The sequence below is a fragment of the Olea europaea genome, unplaced genomic scaffold (assembly GCF_002742605.1).
Source record: "Olea europaea var. sylvestris unplaced genomic scaffold, O_europaea_v1 scaffold481, whole genome shotgun sequence".
Taxonomy (NCBI): Eukaryota; Viridiplantae; Streptophyta; class Magnoliopsida; order Lamiales; family Oleaceae; genus Olea; species Olea europaea.
Genome location: NW_019263124.1, coordinates 330656 through 352968, shown reverse-complemented (window position 1 = coordinate 352968; position 22313 = coordinate 330656). Strand labels below are relative to the sequence as shown.

Here is a 22313-nt window from a genome sequence, read left to right as displayed (position 1 = left end):
AAACCCCCTCAGAAAATGAGAACTTTGTCAGCGTATCTGAACAATTTGAAGTAATAAAATGTCAATATTTTACAAAAGCTGGGAGCATGTATCTGTTTTGAGTTTAGACTTGTGCATTTTCTCATTTTTTTGAGTGGGCGCATGTTGTTGTTGGCAGGGTGGTGGGTGTGGGGAGAAGAAAATGGATTTTAAAAAATTAAAGATAATAATCAATGTGGAGAGATAGAGCCCCTTACTACCTGAAAGTTTAAATGATGGTCGGCTACCAGATGAATATATGTGATCACATTCTCGTCAGTGACTCGTATATTTTTTTCCACCATGAAGCAGCTCTTCCTCGGTTTGCTCTTCATATTCTTTATTAACAATAACAAAGTACAATTTTAACTCCGATATATCACCTTCATAATGCTGCGAGTGACCATAGAGAAGGCAGTAAAATAAAATGAGACATTGGAAAATAACATAATTGCGTGCAGAATGAGCAGCAGCAAGAGATTTAATGTATTTATTATATCACAAAAGGTTCTCTTTACTGAGGATTTCTATCATTTTCCAGCCGAGAATTCAAGCTCTCACGAGGATGAAGATTTTTGTGGCCTCAATATCTGTGTTTAAGAAATAACAAACCAATTTTTTTCCTTTTCTCTAATGGATCATGCCTTATGATAAGGTGGTCACTATGTTCTACGCTATCGAAATATATATTCTTCAATATCTTCAAAAATCATTGAAATTAGATAGTTCTTAGATAGCCCACACTCTTAAACAGATTATTCCTACTTGAATCAGAAGTTTAATCCAACTCTCATGTATTCAGAATCGATTCATTAATGCACATAATGTCAATTTCAATTCTCCTTTACTAGGAACAAAATGTCGAATGTCACTTCTTGTGACCCAATATCCATCCAAAATCTTATTTAAGAACTTTTTTGTATTGTCATGTGTATATCATATATACCTCTCGTTCTTAATAGACTCATATTCCCAAACTCATTATTAAAAACATATATAGTTGATTGTGAGTCTAATATAATCTATATTTGGTTATTTACGTGTACAAAGTTTATATATTGTGAAGACACTAACATTAAGAGAACACCATTAAGTGATAGGTTACAGTTAATCAATACTCTTTCCAAAAATACATGTAAATTAGATTGTATTATCTCAAATCTCAACACATTCAATAATATTCCATTATTTCTTTCCAATAGATCATATAATTATTGATGATCAAAGAATAGTCAATCCAATAAGAATTTCTCTTTCGTAACCTTAGCCATTGATCTCTCGTGATAGAAATTCGCACTTTCAAATAGTTCTCAACATATTCTTTTCTATTTTCTTTCAATAAAGTCCGAATCATTACTATGTCTTCAAATTATGAAAAACCAGAGGGACAACTTAAATACTTGAATCTGTCAATAAATATAATGAAATTTTGAAATTCTATCTCTATCTCACAAAGAAATTCGGATAGATATACTCCACGAAAGTTTAGCTCTTACAACTTTTAATGATTTTTTCAATTCAAAACTTCAAATCATTGCAAAAATATCCAGAACCATAACTAAACATCACCACTATGAGAACAAACAATGCTATCACATAAATGTTCGAGCTAGAGACCATTATTTGAAGATGAACTAAGATCAAGTTTAGTGGAATCTTTGATACTATCTTAACATCAAATAAGAGGCCTATAATTCCACTTTGCAACAGTAAGTTGTATGCACTAGTCATATAAACCTCTACTCCCATCTTCATTATTTGTATATATCTATTTTGTATCAAGTCAAAGACTCGAAAATAAACGAAAAATATTTTTTTATCTCATATAAGGTGGGTTTTCAACTCTTGAATTCACTATTCACACAAGATAAAATTCAATATGTATAGTGCTGGCATGTAAATCACACTAAGATATTCAAACCATATGATTGGAACATTCGAACCTTTATATTATTGGTCTTCTACCAAAGCCACTTTCATGTAATTACTATCTAATATGTTCTTTTTGATTTCTTTTCAGTCTCTTCATCTGCCCCATATTTGTTCTAGCTCATTTAATATTTAAGATCCATAAGCTTTATGCAAACCAGAGCATTGCTACATAAGCATGTCTTAAAGATTTAGCAACATCAATTCGCATGTCTTTCAACTCACATAGTTTAAACTTACTATTCATCCAAAAAGTGTGAACAACAAAAATATTAATACTATGTTAACCATTTCAACTAAGTCACATTAGAGAAAAAGAGCATCTATGACAATACTTTATAATTCAAATGCTGAAGAACTCAGTTGATGAATCAAATAATCTAAAGTAGGATTTTCTCTAACTATCACTTAATTGACAAACAATAAGTCTAAGAATGAATGTCACTAATTCTATTAACCTTAGCATTCATAACAATTTGCACATTAATAGATATCATGTAATTCAATAAGGTAATTATATAATGTGCAATAAAAGTATAAACATGCTCATTTATTGAATTACGACATATACCATGATATCACAAACTAATTCATTCAAAAAATAATTACAATTATAATTGAAGAATAAAACTCTTATCATTTAATTTTTATTATACAAATTCTTAACTAGACTTTAATATCTATTGCAACACAATTCCAACAAATAAGAAGTACCGTAAAAAATCTCATATTCTGCTTATCACAAAATAAATAAATAAATAATCATCCCACAAATACTTGCGTGTCCCATTAGCTCATGTGCCAGATCCATTTGTTAATTTCAATAAGCACATAGCTTTTCAACAGGTTCCATAACCTTTATTTTTCTAGCATTTCCTCTAAAGACCCACAGAACTCATGAATGTATATAATTGATCACATAACCTAATCAAAAACCCACACAACTCATAAATGTATATAAAACATGGCATTTTAAATATTTTCGAAGTATTTTTCATTTAAAAAAATGAGAGCACTTAAAAAAATCCACTAGCCAAATCCCATTTAATAAATATTCTCGATTTTATAAAAAATAAATAGAACTTATTCAAGTTAAAAATATTTTTAATACTTTTTACAATTTTATTTTAAGCATTAAATACAAAAAAAGAAAATATTTTTAACTATCCAGAAATTAATTTAATTATACTATAAAATCAAGAATAATTCATGAACCAATCTATAATTTTTAAAATTGAAATAGGGTCCCGCATGAGCCCTCAAATATGGGATCAAACGACATTTTTTTAAATTAATAAAAAATGGAGGTTGCGTCAAAGCTGCCATGTCGTGCTCGAAATTTTTTTCGATTAGTCATATTTCGGGAGGGTATAACTTCTTGATTTTAAGGCTAAAATTAATTATATTTATAATGTTAGAAAGGTATTGAGAAGATCTATCCAATCATACAAAAAAGGAAGCATGAAATGAAGTGTAAAAGAAGTTCTCATGTAATAAATTTTCATAAAATACCAATTTTCATACAATAAAAAAAAAGATTTTTTATCCAAACTTCGGGAGGGCATAACTTCTTCATTTCAATGTCAAAATTAATAATCTTTGCACCGTTAGAAATGTTTCGAAAAGATCTATCGAACCATACTAAATGGGAAGCATTTAGTGAAGTGTAGAAGAAGCCATCTTGTAAAAAAAATTCGAATTTTACCAATTTTCATACATAAAATTAGATTTGCATCCAAATTTCAAAATCTCATAACTTCTTCAATTTAAGTAAAAAAATTTAAGTTCTTTATATGATTAGAAAGCTCATTGAAATACCTATTTAACTATACTAATATTATTGCATTATTATTGATGTAAATAATAGTAAATTATCAAAAGATGCCATAAAAACCACATAAGATTTTAAAACTTTACATACATTATTCATAATCCAATTGAATCATGTAATGACATATTTAAGCATAAAATATTGCAAGGAATTCAAGTTTAAGGCTCTGACACTAATGTAATAATTTTTAGCACACTTTAATATAAATTAGGTGCCAAGAATCTTATTTGAAATAAATGAATTCTAAGATCTTTTAAATGATTGAATTATCTTGCTTTTCAAGACTGAAAATTTGAAATTTTCTTACACCCCAATAGTCCCAATCCCGATCACAATGGAAAGGGATTAAAGTAGCCATTACATCATCAGTAGTAGGAGATGTAAAGATCGATACATAAAATAACTTTTTATTTGATTGATAATCATGTTAAGCCACAATCTAAGTGCCAACTTTTGTGAGTTTTCATGCCAAAATAGTGGCTCTAGGTGCCTTTCAATTTTGGTGATATTTTGCATACGAATTTTAACATTTTTCTTGTCCTCTCTTTTTCTTTTTTTCTTTTTTTAACTTCAATTAGGAGGTTGCAAGAAGTTCTTTGGAAGTTGTAGGGAGTTAGGAAAGTTATGAATTTAAATTCCATTCAAAACATTCCCTCCTGTTCATTTTTAAAATTTTACAGGTCGGGTCAGCCCACATATATGACCCATGACCCGTATTGTTTGAAATAGTCAAAGTTGAATGGTTTAAATAGAGTTTACACCTATCATAGCAATGAGATTTTAGGTTTCAGGAGAGTAATAAACTCAAAATGAAGTATTTCTAGCGGATCTGATTTGAATTGGGATCAATCCAGGGCTTTTCCAGCTAATTAGGTGGATAAACTAATATATATCTTGGTAATATAGCCAATGTGGCATCAAATTTTTTAGCCGTTGAACCTCTGTCGGATCCCATGTTAAGGAAAATAGCTATTAGAATATTTATATACAATATGTTATCAATGTAAAACCTTTAGTGATTAAGACAATAGAAGAAAACCAACATTCAGTAAGAACAGATGACATGAAAGGGAAGGATTATAAGGTAGAGATAAATGACGATTCAAATGTAAATATAGATGAGTCCCTGAATGGGTCAAAGGTGTTGAAATTGACCCACGAGGGAGAGGTGTTTGCGGTGGAAAAGGAGGCTTGGAAAAATTACTTCGTCAAGCTGTTGTGGATTATTATGGAAACCCGGTGTGACTGTTGCGGCCAATGATCCAGCAGATAAGTAGCTACTTAACTATGATCAAGTCCTTACTCAAGGGTTTATCCCATCTGTTCTTGCATTCTTGCTCAAGGGAGAAGGGGAGATTGTCGAGAATTTTCTACTCCATACTCTGCCACTATAGGTAACTAGATATTTTAGTTAAAATTCTTCCCTACTATTGCTTTACCTTATTGGTCCCAAAACGTTTCAAAAATAGTTAGTAGACAAGTTATACGAAATTTAAGTTGCAGAAAAATTTACAAAATCACAAGAATACCAGAATTGTTTTGACTTAAAAGGGCTTGGATGTTCAATCTAGAAAGACCTGATCACCCTTTGAACATCTGCCAAGAGATTATACTCCAGATCCATGAATCTCAACCAAGAAATAATATAGAAATGTATGAAGAAATCAGAGATTTTTTCAAGTTCTTTCTAGCTTCTCTATAACAAATCAATAACTACCACTTAGAGATCTCTCAAGATCATGCAAATCAACTCTCATTTTTACTAAAAGAACATAGATTACATCACATATATTCAAGTCACAGATTTCCAGAGAAAACCCTAACTCATTCAAATAGAAAGAACCATCAAATTACATGTGAAGATGAAAAGGTGTAAATCAGGTATATGTATATATCCATATCAAAAAGGTTTCAATTCAGGGTCAATAATAAGCTACGTGTACGGTAAATCACAACCCACTTAACAGAGGCAAAAGGAATGTGACATAAAAAAACACGTTTTCATGAAATGGACCACAAAAACAATTTTCAGAATAATACAGCCCAAGTAAATAGTGAGGCAACCCTATATTTAACAATCTCTACCTTGTTGAACTATTACTTGGTCTCAACTAATGGATCTAAGCATCACTTGGCTTCATTCACTCTAAGTACCTGTAAAAGAAAGGAAAATTTTGAAGTTAGTTTAAATTTCCACAAGTAAAGGTTTGATATTCTAAATATCAGTTGGTTACAACCTTTAGGTGATGTTTAGAATCTTCAAGCAGTTTTTAAATTTATTAAAAGGATTAAATTCTGTAGGAATTTTGAGAAGACAGGTCAAAGCTTTCCCAATCATGTTTCTTACAAAGTGAAACTTTATATGCTTATACTTTGTTCTGTCATAGTATACTGAATTTTTGAGATGAATAGCATTTTGATTATCGGTATAAATCCTAATAGAATAATTTATAAAACCAATATCATTTAATAATCCTCTTAACCTGATGTTTTCTTTAACAACATCACAAGCAACAATATATTTAGCCTCACTAGAAGACATAGCAAAGATATAAGAGGATGTTGATATTCTTTTATCAAGATCACTAGCAAAATCAAAATCAGCATATCCATTAAGAGTTATCTCTTCATTGCTTCTTTTAAACATTAATACTAAATTGGAGGAACCTTTTAAATATTTTCTCATCCATTTTATGGCTAACCAATGTGTTTCACTTGGATTTGCTATAAATCTACTTAAAAATGCTAATGCCATGAGTAAAGTCAGATCTGGTGCATACTATGAGGTACATAATAGATCCTACAGCATTAGCATAAGGGGTATTTTCTATTCTTTTTAATTCATCATCAATTATAGGTGACTAATCACTGGACAGTTTAAAGTGATTGGCAGTAAGCATAGAAACAAGCTTGCACTCTTCGAAATCTATAGGCTATAATTTCATCATTGGGTACCACGAAACATAATGAAGGTATCTTAAATCTGACAGATGATAAATGGAGTGATCTAGTGTTACAAATGCCTCTGAAGATATGTTTCCTACTTTTCAGCATGAGGAATGGCGTATTATCACCGGGGGTGACCTTAAAAATACGTAAGAGACTAGCACTTTCCTTTTATTTGTTCTTATGTCTCCGTTTTATATGTGTTAGAACCATATCAACACCTTAGGCCATAAATCATGTATTCTTCTACATATGTACACTTACAGAAGTTTAATCTATCTGTTGATCTGTAGTCCTTTGTCATGTCAAAATTGTTGATAAAAATGTAGGGAAACACTAATCCGGACAGCAAATCATTCGCAAAACAAAAAATTAACACACATGCAAAATGATGAAAAATATTTAACAAAAATGGTGGATCGTGTCCGACACTTCTATGGCAAGTATGATCATTTTAAATATTAAATGCATTTTGTTGCCCTTGGAAATAGCAACTAAAAAGGCTGCCAAATTGGGGGGGGGGGGGGCATTCAGTTTAGACTTTTAAAGATTTTAATGGATTTTTTTTTTTTTTTTTGAAGTGATGACTTATGTGAATTTCATAGATCTTTTATAGATTTTTATAGAATTAGTGGAAGTTTTTCGTAAACTTCTATGGACTTTTATTTTAAAATTTCATAGATTTTTGTAGAATTCAAAAAACTTTTGAAAACTTTTATTTGAAAAAAATTCACGTGAATCTAATACAATGGTGTGAAAATCTCAAGTTTGATTGTAGAGCCGTATGCAAGGCACAAAAGATAACACCCGTAAGGTTGTTCAATTCTACCTTTTTTGTCCTATTATTCTTTATCTTTCTTTCTTTTCTCTTCCCATATAATAAAAAAACATTAAAAGAATATAAATTTAAGATCTTGATTAAGTAAATGATAATCAAAATTATACATATATATGATAAACATTAAATTTAATATTCTATATTATTAATATAATATACTTTTAAAAATAAATAAAAATCAATATATTTAAATTTAATTATAAAATTTTATAATTTAAGAAAAAAATAGATATTTTATACAAAAAAAAAATGAATGAAAAATTAAAAAAAAAAATGTTATAAGAATCAAATTTAATTTTTTTAATAGAAAATAGAGAGAGAGAGAGAGAGAGATAAATGAAAATTCATATAATCAATAAAGAAAATTTTAATCATACCTCTAAACTTTTTAAATCTCATAAAATCATTAAAAGTCTCAAATTGAATACAATCAATTTAGTCTTTATTTCTAAACTAGAGGCCTGTTTTATTCATAGAAATAACTACAACCGCTTTTGTTTCCCCCAGGCAATCAAATTTAGTTGAAAAAGAATATGAACTCTGTTGTGCCTTTTTATGTTGTTTTCATCATCATGATTCATGCATACAACGAGTTCTATTTGAAAATTTATCCCTTCTTTATAATGGAAGAGGGGATGGTTTTCTACTGTATACAATTGTCCTTCTCCGTCTCCATTTTTTTTCGTGCCACTTAATATTTCAATTCACACTCGCATGCATTAAGATGGGAGGACCAGAGTTAGCTCGAAAGGCAACTGTTTTGGCAAAGAATAAGCTTGTTGCAGATCAGTGGCCAAAAGAATATGATACAAAATAGGGCAGGCTTATAGGGAAACAAGCTTGACTCCATCAGACATGGGCGATTGCTCGGTACCTGACCTCAAAAATGTTCTTAGATTATCCAGGGTTGACCTCCCTATGTTAACGGATATAATCTCACATCAAATAAAAATGAAAATATAAATTAATTTATAAGGGTTTGTGTTACTCCTCTTAGCAAGATTGACATTTTAAGATGTAATCTGAAATTTTAACATGATATTAAAGCTCATTAAGCTCTAACGAACGATCCGATCCGATTAAGACTTAAAATTGAACATACGAATTTCAAGATTGGTCTGCTTAAAAGAGTTATTATCTTGTTGAAGCATGTTAATGAATATAATCCTACATTGAATAAAGATAAAAACATAGACCAATTTATAAGGGTTTGGACTATTCCTCTTAACAATCTCACATCAAATAAAAATGAAAATATAAATTAATTTATAAGGGTTTGTGTTACTCCTCTTAGCAAGATTGACATTTTAAGATGTAATCCGAAATTTTAACATGATATTAAAGCTCATTAAGCTCTAACGAACGATCCGATCCGATTAAGACTTAAAATTGAACATACGGATTTCAAGATTGGTCTGCTTAAAAGAGTTATTATCTTGTTGGAGCATGTTAATGAATATAATCCTACATTGAATAAAGATAAAAACATAGACCAATTTATAAGGGTTTGGACTATTCCTCTTAACAAAGTTTACCTTTTAAAATGAAACCTCAAGTCTTAACATCGCATTGCTCTGGAACGAGGATTATGAGCTACTTGAGAACTGTGTGTGGTCTTTTTGTTGACCAACAAATTAGCACGTGCTATCAGTTAATGCATTGCTGAACTGAAATCTGGATCAAGAATATGTTTCTCGATAAATTGGTTCTTTAGTCTCTTTGACCTAAATCTGCCTGTAGTAAAAAGTTCATACTTAGCAGCCGAAATTCAGTTAGAGGCACCTACTGTAGAATTTGTCATCCGGCAGAAACTCCTATATAATTGGGAACCCAACAGACTTTAAGATTTACAATAGTTTGAGCCAGCTTAGATTCCAGTAAAAGTTATATATTCGTCGAGGCATTATTGATTATTGAGAAGGAGCCCATTTGACCATTTGTTTTGTGAAAATGCAATAAGTCTTGAGAGGATAGATTGTGCAAATGTCCTAATGAAAAGGCCATGTTACTATGTCACCTAAAGATGGAAATTTCATAACGCGCTACTTGAATTATTCGCACATGGTGGAACGACTACTGTCAACTTGAGTGAAGATCTGGACACTTAGCCGAGCACCTCAAATTTCCAACTTTGGACTATTAGCATCTAGAAAACGTCTCTGTATCAGTTATACAAAGTAATTACAGTTTACTGAAAGATGATCAGAAATAACTTGGTAATAGAAGCAAACAGGTGCAAGCAACAAACGCACACTCACATACGACATCCAGTCCCCGTGTCTTTTTGAATAAAAAGGTTTGTGAGTACTAGAAAAGCTGATACGTCACTCGCTATTGGAATTAGACAAGAGAGTGCAGTCTATTTATATTTTTATTTTGTACATTAGAGCCAGCAGTCACGAGAAAAAAAAACTCCATTTTAACAGATGTGCAGGAATGATATTTATTTTCTTGCAACTTAATTCTCTGACCAAAAACATACATAAAATAAAAACAATGAAACTTGGGCCTCAAAATTCAATACATTTCTATATATATCAGGCTTTCTGCCTGTCTAACACGGTTGGCCATACCAGAAGAATATATACTACATAGCATTAGCTTATGAATACTTTATACGAAATAGCTCAGGAGGGATAGACAAGAAAGGAGAAAGTGAGTTGGGTGGAAACGGAGAAGGAGAACAACCAATCCTACATCAGAAAATTCTGCTGTAAAAATTGAAAAACGACACAAAATAAAAAGAAAAGACACGGCATGAGGTCTTACAAGGTCAAGAAAAGGTCTTACAAGGTCAAGAACACACAAGTCAGACAAAGAAAGAAAGAAAGGAGTAGAAAAGCTCAGTAGGATAGCACCCAATTAAGATGCAGAAGTCACCAAACCATATAAAAAACCACTCTTTCTGGTAATGACTTCCTGCTTTTTCAAGCAGCTGCATGATAATTTGCATCCATGTAACTCAATGGTTTCACCCTAATTCAAAACCTGCAATCGAGCATGAAGAAAATGTGAGATATACCCTTAAAAGTTGCTAGAAAGGGATGATAAACGTTTGGTACCTTTAAGAGATTTGAGCTTAGAAATCTTCTCTAGTGGCTGCATGATAATTTGCATCCATGTAACTCAATGGTTTCACCCTAATTCAAAACCTGCAATCGAGCATGAAGAAAATGTGAGATATACCCTTAAAAGTTGCTAGAAAGGGATGATAAACGTTTGGTACCTTTAAGAGATTTGAGCTTAGAAATCTTCTCTAGTGCCTGGCGCTGAGAAATAGGGAGAGCGTGGGCTTTTTATGGATGACCAGTGGGCTGTACTCATGAACCCGACAGCGACAGGTCCAATGCCAGAAAAAGAATGCATGGTATTTGTGAATGCAGTGGTTTTCATTTCCATGAATTCAAACGGGAATTAGTAAAGAAGAACAAAATGAATTATTTTTATAATTGGGACCAGGGATCTTTTGTTTGAACCTTAAATGTTTAATGGACAACTTGGGAAAAGAGAGGAAGAGACAAAAATATATAACATCTAGGTCTAGGTAACCGTAATTGATCATAATGTAAACAAAGTTGATTAAGTATTCCATGCATTCTTGTTATGTTTTTATGAGTAATTACATTATTATTCCTTTTTTACTACTTAGGTTCAAATAGAAAATCTCGCATTGTCAGAGAGTTAGGTTGTGGGAATATGCGAGCTCTTGGGCACGCGAGCATAGAGACATTTTTTATCAGTCTTCTAAGAAACAATCAAACATTATGTAGTTCATTTATGTGTTTTAATTTCTAGTTAGTTACGTGAATTTGGCTCATGTCACATAAACAAAATATATTGCAAAAGCAACGGCTAATTTCTAGTCTTATAACAATTTGAATCTAGTTGCCCATTTTTTGTGATAATGATTTTGCCTATCTATTACTGTGTGAAGCATGAAGAGGGTAAGATCAATTACCTAATCAATCCTTGATGACTTGCTATTTTCCTTTTCACTTGTCTTCCCTTTTATTATTAGGGTCCACACCCTCCATATCCCTTCCTTTGTAGGTTGTACCATTTTGTCTCTGCTGCAACACCTTTTTGTTAGCTACTACACTACACAAAACTAATCTAATCATCTTTCTTACATAAATTAATCAACAGTCTCCATACTTATATATTGATATCCTGTGAAACCTCAAATTGGTAATAGAAAAAGGGTAACGTATACCTCTAGTGCTTGCACTTGTTTTGCGTAAGTGTCAATTTATGGCATTGAATGTGACCCTTTAGTTGTTTTTGCCTTCAATTACATCTAGATTAGATGAGAACTAGATTACAAGGTACTTGAATGATGATGTTCGTTCAAAGGTCTTAATCATATATAACCAATCACTTGGAATATCTTTTGCTTTTTGTAGAATAGCTTCAAATAGGTATATTCTTATAGAAATTTTTCTAAAGTACTTTTAAAACTGGTTAAAAGTAACTAATGAAAAAGGAAGTTTTGAAAAAATCACAAAGGTGCCCAAAGCTCTGAAAGTGGTCATCCTCCTCTCGCTTACAAATTCCTAGCTAGTTCATAATGACCAAATGAATTAAAAAGGTTTTGCTCTTCGACAATGCAATAGTTGCTTTCATTCCCAGAATTCACTGAAGTAATGGTTATACTTTGTACAACATGGACGATTTCATCATGCCCTAATTTGCCTTTTAAGTTAGAAGGGATCCACATCTATCTCTATTTCTATCTCTTTAACTACTAACCAAACATGGCAAATAGTTAACTACAATTTTCTAGTTGCTCCTACTTAGTAATTATTCGTTGAAGATAGAACAAGTAATGGTTATACTTTGTACAACATGGACGATTTCATCATGCCCTAATTTGCCTTTTAAGTTAGAAGGGATCCACATCTATCTCTATTTCTATCTCTTTAACTACTAACCAAACATGGCAAATAGTTAACTACAATTTTCTAGTTGCTCCTACTTAGTAATTATTCGTTGAAGATAGACCTAGAACATTTGGATGTGCGTGTAATAGAAGATGCGTCACACACGAATAAAGTGAATTTACAATAAACAAACATCAATAGTAACTTGATCATATCAAAAGTTTTTACTTATAAAAAAAACAAAAACAAAAACGAAGAAAACCTTAATTTCACTATCAAAATTCAAGCGTCTTAATTACTGTTACTATAGAATCTCTTTTTTATTTTTGTCAAGTTCTAAATTCAAGTGTTATAAAACGCTATGTACTATACAAACTCTTTTTATTTTACTTTATTTATTATTATTTTTTTTTGGGTCACATTCTAAATTCAGGTGTTATAAAACGCTATTGATCTCTAGAGAGAGAATATTCTTTAAAATTGGCGGACTCAGACTTACTTTAAAAACTTCTAAAATGTGACATTTACATATAGTCAAATTATCAAGTTACCATTACAAAAATCAAATTTAATATTTGTTTATACAAAAACCAGATGATAATTTAATATTATTAATAATATTATAAAATAAAATTCATATATCCACTCCTTAGTCCACCATCCCCACGCCAAAATTCAATCCCCCCCCCCCCCTCTCTCTCCCCCTCCCCATTATCCACTGGGAGTCACAACAATGATGCACCAAGCGAGAATCATTGTTACATGACTCATTGCTGCAACAACGATTATGCAGTCGTCGTTACGCTCTGGTCATCGTCGATTTTTGGGAAATCTAGTTTTTATGCGTTGGTGGTGTCATTCTATGGTTGCGATGGTTTATAGTCACTTTGCCATTGTCAACCAAATCTAGTTTTATGATTGATGGTTGTCTAGTCTTTGGGCGACGATGGTGGTGGGTGTGAGCGTAGTTGCTGGTGGTGGAAAATGAGGGGAAAAACTGGAGTAATAGGTGTTGGAGTTTTTGGGGTAGCTCGTGGTGATTTGCAAATGGTGACGATGTTTGTAGTTGGTAGTGGTGCTGACGATGGCAGTGTTGGTGGTGATGCCGTATTTAATTGTTCTTGTTTATTAATTTTGAAATTAGTCATACATAATTTTTTATATATGAAATTTCCGTTCTAAAATTTTCACGTTAGCCCAATAAAATTTGGTCAAAGCCCAGATCCATCATCTATAATCGCCGATCTCAACCGTCCATTTCTACCGGCATATTCTATTCTATTTCTTTATCCAAATCTAGCATTTTCCCCAAACTTGAACGCATTTTTCTCTGTAATTCAATCGGGGAATATATTCTCTCTCAGAATTGTAAACAAAATTGGTACAACGTATCATGGATACCCTTGTTTCTCGTGATGCCATGTAATTGGGTAAGCATTTCTTGGGCTTTACTTGATTCTTTTTGCAATTTTTCGTATCATTTCTCGAAAATAGAAAATGAATCACTGCAATTCAAAATATGGGGTTTTCCCAGATGATATTATGGTTCAAATTTTCGCTAGATTGCCCGTTAAATCCCTTTTCAGAACTAAATGTGTGTGCAAACTGTGGTACAAATTAATCTCTGAAAGATACTTTACGCGGCTGTACAATGAGGTTTCTGTCAAGAATCCTATGGTGCTTGTAGAGGCCAATGAATCTTTATCAGAATCAAGATCAAGTTTAATTCTTGTTGATAATATGAGGGGTGTATCTGAGTTTTTGTTGGATTTTATCAAGGACAGAGTCAGAGTTAGGGCTTCTTGTAATGGATTATTATGTTGTTCTAGCATTCCTGATAAAGGTGTTTATTATGTTTGTAATCCAATGACTAGACAGTATAAGTTGCTTCCGAGAAGTAGGGAAAGGCCAATTACTAGGTTTCATCCCGATGGTGAAGCTACTCTTGTTGGTTTGGCTTGCAATTTGTTGACAGGGAAGTATAATGTTGTGTTGGCAGGACATCATAGGTCATTTGGGCATAGGCCTGAGAGGACTTTTATATGTCTGATCTTTGATTCGGAATCTAATAAATGGAGGAAATCTGTTTCGTTGCAAGATGATCATTTTACACACATGAATAGAAATCAAGTTGTGTTCATTAATGGTGCGTTGCATTGGTTGACTGCGAGCTGTTCTTGTGTGCTTGTTCTGAATTTGGATTCTGATATTTGGAGGAAAATGTCATTGCCAGATGAAGTGAATTCTGGGAGTGGGAGTCGGATTTATTTGTTGGAGTCGGATGGGCGATTGTCTGTGATTCAAATTTCAGAGGTCTGGATGAATATTTTTATGATGGAAGATTATGACAAGGAAGAATGGCATATGGTGGACAGGGTGAGTCTACGATGTATTAGAGGGATGGTGCCTGGCATTTTTCCAATTAGTAAGACTGGTGAATATGTTTTCCTTGCAACCCACAAGCAAGTGTTGGTGTATCAGAGAAATAGCAGAGTTTGGAAGGAGATGTATTCAGTGAAGAACAATGCCACCCTGCCATTGTGGTTCTCTGCACATTCTTTTCGGAGCACAATTTTTTCTTGCCAGTAAGGTGTAGATACTGGATTGATTAATACATATCTGAGTCTGATGTTCATGCCTAATTGGATTCTTTTCCCTTGTCTTTGCTACTGTTAATGTTTCCATGAGTTTGCAAAGTTTGCAATTAGTCATCAGTTAAAGCTAGCTTTAAAGTAGCACTAGATAGTGTAAATGAATAATGCTGATTGTTTCGTGTTTTTATTGTAATTGGCTGATAGTCATGTTATTACTACTGGAGAATTCATTAGTAAGTTACTTTTTTAATGCCCATTGAGTACATATTTACCTTTTTAAATTCTTTTTTATCTTTGTAATTTTAGTGTCGATAGAAACTAAAAGTGGTGATCTTGATTTGATTGGATTTGTTGGATTTATCTTATTAGTAACTAGTATGAAGTTTTCTTTTTGATAAAATGGTCATTTGATTCTCCTCTCAACTTGTTTGTCTGTTGGTAGCATTCATTGTCTAGTTTCTCAGAATTTGTAATTAGACTGGTTGGAATTGATCAACGCATATTAACTTCCGAGTCCTAAAGTTACGTTTGTACAATGGAACAGTGGTGAAAATGAAATGAAATAAAAGAATTTCAACTAAAACGTGATTAATTCTTAATTGTATATTAAACATAAAGTGAATCTTCTTTCTTTTCTTTTCTTTTCTTTTTTTCTTTCTTTTTTCCTTTTAAACATAAAGTGATTCTTCAACTATGTAGCACAGACACTCTAACTCGGGTAGCATGTCTGTGTCTGACATGTGTCGATACTCTTCGAACATTTTACAATAATCATTTTCCTTTCTTGCTATGGCTATTTTATATTTTTATCTCTAAGTTATTAGTAAATAACAAATAAGTACTCATATTTAAAAGATTTCAACCAAAAAAAAAAAATCAATAATAAGTGTAAAATTAAATTTTAACTATATAAATGACGAATTTTAAAGAATTTAATGAACATGTTGATGACGTGTCGTGTCGTGTCGTGTCGGTATTTTTTTGAAAAATTACGAGTCGACGTATCTAACACGTATTGTGTTGGACACACGTGTCCGTCTTGACATATCATAGTTCTTCAGTACTGGAAGTAATATTCTTCTATTCGCAAATACATGCACGATGTCAATGTCTTATTATTAAACTGGCCATATAGTCAGTCCAATGATTGAACTTTTTAAATCGAAATTGTCTTCTTCAGCATTTCAAACTTGGCCACAAACGACCCTATCAAAGGTTTATATGGATAAGTATTATGAATTAAAATAAACGTCGCATTTTTCAAGTTACGATGCGTTACTTGATTTTCTTGGAGTAAAATGATTCAACAGTAATTGAACTTTGCATTATGTATGTTTCACTTACTATACTTTAATTTGCATCCCATCATTCACTGAACTTTACAAAATTGCACTCCATCACTAACCCACTAACTTTTGTCTTCACAGTCCGCCTACGTGGAAGACGACAGTCATATGTGGCCATTAAATAATCCAAACTGGAGAAGGAATTGTTAGGTCAAATGAACCAAGCACCCCTTACCTTATTTCATCACGGAAATTGCGATTTGGGAACCCTAATTTATCATAAACGCTCGATTTATCTTGGCATCGAAGTGAAATTCCTCAAACATCTCCGTCAAAAGCGTGAACCCTACTCCCCAAAATCATAATTATTCCAAAATTGAATACGAGTCAAGGGCAATTGTTGATTGGCTCGGAGAGAACACCCAAAGGTAATTGAGAAAAATTTTCCCTTTTCATAATTTAATATCATTGAATTTGTAGTGCGAACTAGTTTTGTGATCGAGTTGAGTTGTTAATGGAATCAAATAACATAATGAAATGCGAACAACGTTATTATCCATGCCTCTGGTTTTCCATTTCATTTGTTTTTATCTCTTAAGCTTTGTTCTTTGATTTTTGGAGTTCACTAGTGCAGTTCTTCGATGTGGGTATGCCCAAAAAAGCTTATTTCTTTGTCCATGGCTCCTGTTTTCCATTTCGTTAGTCCTTTGTGTTTTTACATCATAGGGCAACTCTGTAGATAGCTCCGGTTTAGTTTTTACCACGTCATAAGTAATTAATTGATGCATTGCATTTTATTTTTCGTAGGAAAAAACAAGGGGATTTGCCACTGTTACAGAGAACCAAGCCACCAATTATGGGTATGCCTAAAAAAACAGCAATGTCCAAATTGTGCCGGAGCAATCATAAAATGGATGTCAAAGAAGAACGAAAGGGCTTTTCAATTGAAGATTTGTCCAGTTTGTTAAAGATTGCCGCTGAAATTATCGAACAACAAGATGTCACCATTAAACTAAGCTTCCACAAGGGTAAAGGAGACACGGAAGTCAGAAGGAAACGAAGGCCAAGAGAGTCGTGAACATATTCCATATATGAAGGCGACGAGACGAGAAGAACTAACTTTTAATTTCATATTTTTTTAATAACTAGACTATTCATGCTTCCAATTTCATGTTTATTGTTTTCGTTTAAGTGGAAACTATGCTGTACTTGATATTTGATTTCGTGAAGTTGTGATTTCTAAAGAACAATCTCCGTTTGCCTATGTTTGATTTGAACTAGTTGTGTATCAAAACTTTTCTAATGACCTTCTTCTAATGATTTAAACAATCTCCATTTGCCTCCATTGTGATGTTCATGTTGCCTTCAATCCCAGCAGCTGAAGCTAAACTTTCCTGTCATCACAGTCCATGTTGTAGGGATTGTTGCCGGTTGTAATGCAGTTGAGCCTTTTAGAAGCTAAATGAGCTGGGGGTAAGGGCAGCTTATGAAGTTCGCTTATTACAGGCAATGACAGGAAAGTAGGTTAAATATGTGATGATAATTTTTGGCTACACATTTCAAAAGTAGTATCCCCAAAAAATTAATTCATTTCACAAAAATCAGCATCAATACCATATTCATTTTTTACATTGTAACCTACACATCAAATAGAATTCAAACACCATCAACAAGATATAAAGCTAACTTGACAAAACAACAAAAAATCAACAGCAATAACCTGTTCATGCTGCCTTCAATACTAGCAGCTAATGCTAACACTAAAACTATTTTTTAATTACATGTCTCCTGGTATCAATACCAATATCGACGAGCATATATTCACATCAACTACTACACATAACCCAGCTACGACCTTCTACTTCTATATGTTCCAGCACGCCACGTAGAAGTTGCTCTTCTTGCTCCAACTCTTGAAGGCTCATTCACATAGGCATCTGTGGAGTCACTAGCACATTCTTGAAGCTGGATTTGCTTAGTATAGACTCGTGTGTTTACAGATAAACTCGGGCAATCGAAACTCAACCTCATCATCAGATGAAATATCAAACAACAATTCTTCAGATGATGAATATTCCAAATCATGGACCTCCTGGTATTCGTCATGTGCTACTATGGCATTATCCCCTTCTTCCCACCCGATCACCACCCCATCGCAACCTAACTCAATTCAATCGCACATTTTTCTCAAACAGCATATCATTATCTCCAGACGATATGGCGTTCTCCAAATCATTGAAGTCTGTGTCATCCTCCATATCTATCACACAAACAAGCAATTGAAAAAGATCAACAGTAGTTCTCTAAATTTTAGATATGTATCATCTTCAAACATTACATCCATCAAATATGGCTACAGATTCTATGTTTCTTAACAATGAAAATCAATAAATGAACCAAAGGAATTTCAGTTTCAACACAATTGTTTTAACTTTCAAAATACAGAATCTGTGAACAAAAATGAAACAACTTTCCATTAAACTACAACGCCATACACAGATTCTGATTTTCTCAACTATGAAAATCAACAAATGAACATAAATTTCAATTTCTTTTTCTTTGCATGAGAGCTATCAATTTTTACGCATATGCCAATCTTTGCCCAATTTTACTAACCAAGGTGAAAAACCATACCACGTGCGGGGAAAGGGAAAAACAATAGACCAGAAATAGCAATTGTACCTCTTTGTGGTCCCTCCAAGTGGGCTTCTTCAAAATCCCTTTCACACGTTGGGTAGGGTGTGGAGACAATGTTAGAATTATGATTTCGGGGAGTAGGGCTCACACCTTCTATTGGTATACTGTGAAGGTGATGAAGATCTGCCAATCGCTAAGTGTGGAGGAATATATTTGGGGGAGGGTTTTAAAGGAAATCGATCTAGGGCTTCTTGATCGAATTGGGGAGAAATGGTGTTAGGTATTTCGATTTCATTGTGAATTTTCTTTTTCTTTTTTTCAGAATATAATCACGTCCAACATGGTCGACTTTCACGCCGTAAACTACCACGTCGATTGCTGTCAAGACATATCAGATCGTTTCAAACGGCTAAGATCGTGGGTGATGGATGGAGGGGTACATATGTAAGTTTAGTGATCGTTGAGTAGCAAAATGAAGTTCAGTGACCACAACGTGACATTGTATTAAGTTCAGAGATTAATCAAACTTTTTACTCGATTTTCATGATGAGATCTTTTCAAGATACAAGACCCATTTGTTTTCTTAATATATACTAGGATCGACTGGTTACAGCCTTGAGCATGGTTTTATTAAATTCCATAGAATTGCACCCCCATGAATAGAGTAATATGTCAAACAGGTATACAATCATTTTCTCAAGCAAGGCAACATAAACACACCTAGGTAAAACACAACCGATAAATCCAACTGTGACAACTACATCCAAAGTAATAACTACAAGCCAACACCTAAATGCCAATAATTTATAGTAAAAACTTAAGATTCTTCACACAAAAAGAAGAAAAAAAAAAGGTTTCTACACTCTCTGAAAAAACTACTTACAACTGTCAAACTAGAATCTAATTCAACATCAGAATACATTTGCAGTGCAACAAGTGGTTTGTGAAAATTCTCTAGTCTTCATCTAATCTTTCATCTTATCACGTTCTAAATCATCCACCATTAATTGTTTTGTTGGGAAAAATATCCAGAGGCAACCAATTGTTGTTCTCAAAAGCAATTACATGGCCGTCTTGCATGATTAATCCACCAAGAGCATAAATTCCGTTTGTAACTCGAAAGTCTGGGTGAAATCCAGACTAGCCTTCAAAAATCACCAAAGGCCCTTCGTCATTTTTCTGACCAATCCCATGTGTTAATGATCGCGACTATACTTAGCCCCTTGACCTACTCACAATAACAGTTGCTCAACTTTGACTGCACTTTGTAAATATTAGTTCAAGTTATAAATTTTTTTTTTTTTTCAAGTTGGAATAGTTTATTTTAGTTGTAAATAAACCTGCTATTTGTAAATTGTTTAGTATGATTTCTCGTCTTTTAAACATCTACTCATGTCGTTTAGATTTTTGTTACTTAAACTATTATAGAGAGTATAAAGTATCCAAAATGGCTAATTAGCATAAAACGTCCCCACCTTTCAATTTTTTTGTGCAAAAGTCCATACTTTTCATTTTTTAGCAATTTCACCCTCACTTTCACCTTTCATTGCAGAAAACGTCCTTCAATCCACCCACCGTCAATGTTCTGTTAACTCTACAAAGGCTAATTAGCACAAAACATCCCCCACCTTTCAATGTTTTTGTGCAAAAAGTCCATATTTTTTATTTTTTGACAATTTCACCCTCATTTTTACCTTTCATTGTGAAAAAGGTCCTTCCATCCATCTACCGTCAAATACTCCGTTAACTCAACAAAAAATGCAACTTTTCTTTTCAAAAAACAAGGATAATATAATTTTACCCAAATTTTCCGCTAGCCTTCTTCCCACCTTCAAAGTCAATTGTTCAATTAAAAGTAATATGAAAAAATATATACAGTTATTCCATTAAATAAATAAATGACATAAAGAACATTGTATTTCACCTTGAGAAGAACTATGGCAAATCTGATGTTGTAAATAAGGGTAAAATAAGAAGACCAATGGTAAATGTGATCTTGTAAACAATCCATCAGATTTCAACGATGAAGACCAATCACATACGAACGGAGAAGATGAATTGGACATGTTCTTTTCCTTTTAACGTGAAATTGAACTTGTGTTAACCATTCTTACCTATTAATACATTTTACATGTAACAACCCTATCTTTTAACATACTTTGCAAAAAAATCCCAACCTTGAAAAATTAGTCATTTAAAACATCAATACCTTTGTAAAACGAAAAGTAGGGACTTTTTCAAAATAATAATAATAATAATAATAAATTGAAAAATGGAAGCGTTTTGTGCTAATTAGCCTTTTTGTTGAATTAACTGAGCATTTGACAGTGGGTTGGATGAAAGTACCTTTTCCGTAATGAAAGGTAAAAGCGGGGTAAAATTGCCAAAAAATGAAATGTATGGACGTTTTGCACGAAAACATTGAAAAGGTAGGGTGATATGATTCGGGCTAGGTGCCAAATTCTCAATTATTTGACGATTGTTGGAGGTCAGTTAATACCAAGATTCAAGCTCATTTGGAGGCTAAAAAGGGTTGATAAAGATGGCAAATCTCATGATCAAGCTTTGGAATTCAAAATGTGGGAAGTAACGTGCAATGTAACAAGTTCCATGATTGGCGAGAAGAGACTAAGTGCAAAGTCGGGTTTGATCACAGCTGATGAAATCATGCAATCAAGCATCAAGGTTACTGGGCTATAAAGGATGATGTTTACAAGCTTAAGGTCAATTTACATGTTAGTCGTAAAGGTAAAATCATGTTCGGACGATATAAGAAAAAACGATCAATGTGGATTAAAATGGGTATAACTTTTAGCTCGGTGTCGGATTTTCACCCCATGTGTACAATCTGGAATCGTCACAAAAGTTCTGCACAAGGAGTAATTTCGGTCCTTAATTAGTTTTTCTAGGTTTTTCATATAAATAGGAATTTATTTTCATTGTATTGAGACTTTTGACATTTAAGAGATTAATACAAGAGGTTGTTTTGCTTCCAATTTCTTATTCTTAAAGAACAAATCGAACTTATCAAGATTTGTTAATCTTGTGGCATTCAAAACTAATCCGGGTTATATTTATAAATTGTGTAATTACGAGGTCGTTAATTTTACATATTAATGGTTGCTTAATTCATTGTTTGTGAATTAAATCCAAAATCGACGATTCTTGGCTTTCTTAGAATCAATGTCAATCTACTGGTGGGTTCGTTGGTATCAGAGCTTAGCCACCAAAATCGAAGGTCATATCATTTTCTTTTCTTGTTGAGTCTTTTTAATTTTTTTTCTACGATTCCCTTTTGTTCTTCTTATTTTCTTCGTCTGTTGTGTCTTAGATTCATAAAAATTAAAAAAAAAA

General features: G+C 32.8%; 1 protein-coding gene and 1 long non-coding RNA gene across 3 annotated transcripts; both read left to right on the top strand.

Moving 5' to 3' along the window:
- The first annotated feature begins 13721 nt into the window (after positions 1-13721).
- Positions 13722-17628, top strand: LOC111388282. Of its 2 annotated transcripts, none has more exons than XR_002701541.1 (3): positions 13722-13872; positions 16464-16750; positions 17130-17628. It is a non-coding gene; the product is annotated as an uncharacterized LOC111388282 (long non-coding RNA). The 2 variants fall into 2 exon arrangements; XR_002701542.1 differs by lacking the exon at positions 13722-13872 and adding an exon at positions 16351-16365.
- LOC111388281 (F-box protein At5g49610) lies at positions 13784-15273 on the top strand. The gene has a single exon (XM_023012966.1). The coding sequence runs from the start codon at positions 13940-13942 to the stop codon at positions 15029-15031; it is 1092 nt and encodes a 363-aa protein (XP_022868734.1). The 5' UTR covers positions 13784-13939; the 3' UTR covers positions 15032-15273.
- Positions 17629-22313: the final 4685 nt, after the last annotated feature.

What these genes read in the sequence shown, in the direction of transcription:
- LOC111388281 (XM_023012966.1), top strand. Translation starts at nt 13,940, where the DNA reads ATGAATCACTGCAATTCAAAATATGGGGTTTTCCCAGATGATATTATG.